The sequence below is a fragment of the Cupressus sempervirens genome, chromosome 7 (genome assembly GCF_028749045.1).
Source record: "Cupressus sempervirens isolate cs-2001-9-10 chromosome 7, ASM2874904v1, whole genome shotgun sequence".
NCBI lineage: Eukaryota > Viridiplantae > Streptophyta > Pinopsida > Cupressales > Cupressaceae > Cupressus > Cupressus sempervirens.
The window spans coordinates 360,115,557-360,119,908 of NC_143124.1; the positions used below are offsets into that span (position 1 = coordinate 360,115,557).

General features: G+C 36.2%; 1 protein-coding gene across 1 annotated transcript; it reads left to right on the plus strand.

Moving 5' to 3' along the window:
- The first annotated feature begins 1,965 nt into the window (after positions 1–1,965).
- LOC149546965 (protein NRT1/ PTR FAMILY 5.3-like) lies at positions 1,966–4,055 on the plus strand. The gene is made up of 4 exons (XM_089794076.1): positions 1,966–2,074; positions 2,166–2,383; positions 2,468–3,027; positions 3,164–4,055. Exons 1-4 carry the CDS (start codon positions 1,966–1,968, stop codon positions 4,053–4,055), a joined length of 1,779 nt encoding a protein of 592 aa, XP_089650202.1.
- Positions 4,056–4,352: the final 297 nt, after the last annotated feature.

A 4,352-nucleotide genomic window follows, 5' to 3' on the forward strand; every position in this document is an offset into this window, starting at 1 on the left:
CTTCTCTCTTAAATTTTTTTAAGGGTACTCTTTTTTTCAATTTCTTTTCATTTCTTAGTTATTGTTCCCCCTGCCTCTATTTATACTCCTAAGTTTTCTATTGTCTTATATCTATTTTGAATGGCCCTTAACCCAAACATCACTAATTTAAGCTTGATAGGGAAGTCTTAATGATATCCTTATAATTCTTAAGAATGCAATTATTGTTTATTTTAGGATGATAAAATAGAATCTCTATGAGATTAAATATCCAAGCATCAAGAACAACATTGTCAATAGTACACTACCTAAAGGGAATCCTTAGATTATTGTCAGGGTTTCTTTAATTGATAGAGAGAAAAGTTATTTGATAGATATTCTTCAAGGAACTATTAATCTTATAGATAAAATGAATGGGTAATGTGAGAAAAAGATTAGGAATCTCAAAGAGGAAGTCATATAAATTAGGAAAGCCTGAACTCTACCATGGATTATAGCTACAAACTTATGTAGAGGATTGGTTCCACTTTGGATACAATGATGAAGAGATTGGAGAAAGCTCAGTAGGGTACATTGTTCATGGACTTGGAGGTTGATAACAAAAGGAGGAAAATAAAAGAAATTTTTGCCCCTCGAGGAGGAATAGTGTTAATGTGAGGGGAAAGTGTATACCTCAATTTAGAAGATAAAGGAGTTAAAGAAGGTTTTCCAAGTGGTTGCTAATAATTTAAAGTCTCTAAGCTAGTAGTTTATGTATAGTTTGAGGATTTTTTTTTTTTTTTGTGATCTTGGCTAGAACCCGTATGTTTAATTATATTATGCATCCTTTTCACATAGTAAAGTATATTATGTTAATATTATACATAGCTTAGTTGACTAAGGAATGTTGAAAAATGCCATTATTCTTCACCTTGAATGCTCCATGAAAGGGAACGTTAATGAATTCCATATATTTCAAGATCTTTTTTTCGAATCACTAAGATGAGTTAGTATTTTGCGCTTCTATTGTGAAGGTTTCATAGGGGCTTCATAAAAGATACATAACTGGACTGAATGGAATCATTTTATAAAAGAAAGAGTCAAACTCAAAAATTGAAATTGGGAATCCTTTTTTTCAAAAATTAGTTCCTAATGATTTAGAGATATATAGGGTCATAGTTGTAGAGGTTTTCTAAAAGTTATACATTGATTGTGATGGAAGGATCATTGGGGAAAATGTGTTGGTGTGTAAATATTTAAGTTCAAAATATTTCTTAATAGGGATCCTATTCACACTTGCATTCATAGAACTACATAGGTCATACATTTTTTCTTATCTCAAGTTATAAGATTAGGTTGTGATCTAATTATATTATGTCTTATGTTTTTGTTTAAGTTGTTATCATTCTCTTTGTAATGAGAATTTCTCATTGTATATTTAAAATATACTTATTGTTCACCTATATAATGTAGTTCAACTTGTTGAATTTGCTTTGGTGAGGGTGATAGAACTTTAAATTATTATGCCATCCACAAATATTTAAAACCCATAGAGATATGATGTATATATGAGATCATATCTCACCCAATATTGTCAAAATAGATATGAGAGAATGTTATATAAAACATTAGATTGAACCATTGACCATATTTTTTAATGAATTGAAAATATTTAAAAACTTATATTGTAATTTAAAAATTAATTAAAAATACTTGTTCATACACAGTTGAGGGCAACAAGCGCAGGAACATTACGGAAACAATTTTTTATTCTGTTTTGCTTACTGGAACCCCACTCTCGCAAGTGGGCTCATTTAAAACTGTTATTGACTTTCGAATTAAAACACATGAAGTAGGTACAACTACCAAATCCGTTCTGTTTGCGGTAAATGAACACAGACTGTACAAGAGAACCTGAATATAAATGGAAGCTCTCCGTTCGTCAGAATGCTACAATACCTTGAACTTCCATATATGCTGGAAAGCATAAAATACTTAGCTTGACTCATGGCTGTTGATGAAGCTGGATTGGTTTTAGATGGATCGGTGGACTTGAAGGGAAAACCTGTTTTAAGAGAAAAGACCGGGGGCTGGAGGGCTTGTTCTCTAATCATTGGTAATAAGTCGTGAACCTATCCTCTCTCCATCATTATCATTTGTTGTTTTTTCCTCTTTTATGAAGATGGTAGTTTTGATTTTGTCTACAGGCTACGAATTTGTTGAAAGAATGGCATTTGCGGGTATATGGGCAAACTTAGTGGTGTATCTGACCACAAAGCTCCATGAAGGCACCGTTTCTTCCTCTAGGAACGCCAGTAATTGGAATGGCACTGTCTGGATTACTCCTTTATTTGGGGCATATATTGCGGATACATACTTGGGCCGCTTCTGGACATTTATTGGGTTTTCTTGTTTATATATTCTGGTAAGTACAAATAGCTCCTTCTGGCATAATTGGCTATCAAATAGGTTGTCCGAAAGACTATACCTAATTCACGTTTCAATGCAGGGAATGGGGATTATGACTCTAGCAGTTACTTTGAAATCTCTCAAACCCCCAGAATGCCAACCAAATGAAGTATGCCAGAAGGCATCGTCTCTCCAGATTGGGATATTTTACTTTGCTTTGTATCTTCTTGCTTTGGCTTCTGGAGGAACCAGACCGTGCATCTCCACTATCGGTGCCGATCAGTTTGATGAATTTCACCCCAAGGAAAAGTTGCGGAAGAGCAGCTTTTTTAATTGGTGGATTTTTGTTGTCTTCGGTGGAAGTGTGTTTGGTCAGACACTGATTGTGTACATTCAAGATAACATTGGCTGGGGAGTGGCCAGTGGAATAATAACGGGAGCCCTAATCATAGCCTACATTGTTTTCACAATAGGAATACCACTATATAGACACAAAGTTCGGGCGGGTAGCCCGCTGCAGCGGATGGGGAGAGTTATTGTTAGGGTTATTCAGAACTGGAAGGCTCAGGTACCTCCAGATGCATCCTGTCTTTATGAAGTGCATACAAGGGAATACCTTAGTCAAGGTCGATACCCAATTGCTCATACAAAACTTATGAGGTTAGAAGTTAATCGTAGTATAACTCTATAGGCCAACCATTTATATGCTGCAACTTTCTTGGCAAATAGCGTTTCAGGATTAATAACCGAGCCCAATTTGACGGTTTTATCTGTATGATTTAATTTTCAATGACAGATTTATGGACAAAGCAGCACTACAAAATACCTCTGGCTCAAGTCCATGCACTGTGACAGACGTGGAGGAGACAAAGCTGGTGATAAGAATCCTTCCCATTTGGCTGACGCTCATTTTCCCCAGTACTTTGTTAACTCAATCTGCAACCCTTTTCATAAAGCAGGGAATGACTCTTAATAGGAATATAGGTTCTAACTTCAAAATTCCTCCAGCCAGTATTGGTGCTTTTCTTCAAGTATTAATGTTACTCGTGCTTATAATCTATGACCGCCTCTTAGTCCCAGTGTGTCGAAGATTCACCGGAAACCAACGAGGCATATCTATACTACAGAGGATGGGAGTTGGTATGGTTCTCTATATAATTGCTATGGTGGTGGCTGTGATAACAGAAATCAAAAGGTTAGATGTCGTTAAAAGCCATGCGCTTCAAGATGATGCGAGTGCAATTGTGCCTCGTAGCATTTTCATATTGCTTCCACAGTTTAGTGTGATGGGTATGGTAGAAGCCTTTCTAGAAGTAGCAAAACTGGAATTTTTCTATGATCAGGCACCTGAGAGTATGCAAAGTCTTGGAACATCATTGTATGCAGCGTCGCTTGGAGCTGGGGCCTTCCTCAACAGTGCTATTCTCACTGCTGTGAACAACATTACTGGGCGACAGGGCCATCAAAGCTGGGTATTAGACAATGTTAATGCCTCTCGCTTCCATTACTATTACGCTTTATTAGCTATTCTCAGTACCCTCAACTACTTCTTCTTCTTGACCGTGTCGTCTTTGTACACATACAAGAGAGAAACGAACCAAGCGTTCGGTGAGGAGAACGCCAAGGCAACAGAAATTGTCCCCATTAACAGCCCGAGTCCTCATGGGATTGTCAATAGCATTCAGTGAAACTAGATAACAAAAAATGCCATAACCTATGGAGTAAATCTCTTCTCGAAATGATTGTATTTCGAATATATGTTAAGAATAATTGACATGTATGGTATTATTATTGCTACCGATTGTGTACAATTTTATTTTTTAAAGTTGAGGTTATCGGTATTGGTTGGCTCCATGTTGGAATCTCATCGTATTGTCTGGCTTACTCCATGAAGATGAACACAGTAGCTTTAATTTTTATTCCTTAAAATTTAATATAGAGGAGTAGGAAAACAGAACACATCTACAGGAAATTCATAAACAATA

What these genes read in the sequence shown, in the direction of transcription:
- LOC149546965 (XM_089794076.1), top strand. Translation starts at nt 1,966, where the DNA reads ATGGCTGTTGATGAAGCTGGATTGGTTTTAGATGGATCGGTGGACTTG. An exon ending in TTTCTTGTTTATATATTCTG is followed by an intron (nt 2,384 to 2,467) that starts GTAAGTACAAAT and finishes GTTTCAATGCAG; the next exon opens with GGAATGGGGATTATGACTCT. An exon ending in GCTCATACAAAACTTATGAG is followed by an intron (nt 3,028 to 3,163) that starts GTTAGAAGTTAA and finishes TTTCAATGACAG; the next exon opens with ATTTATGGACAAAGCAGCAC.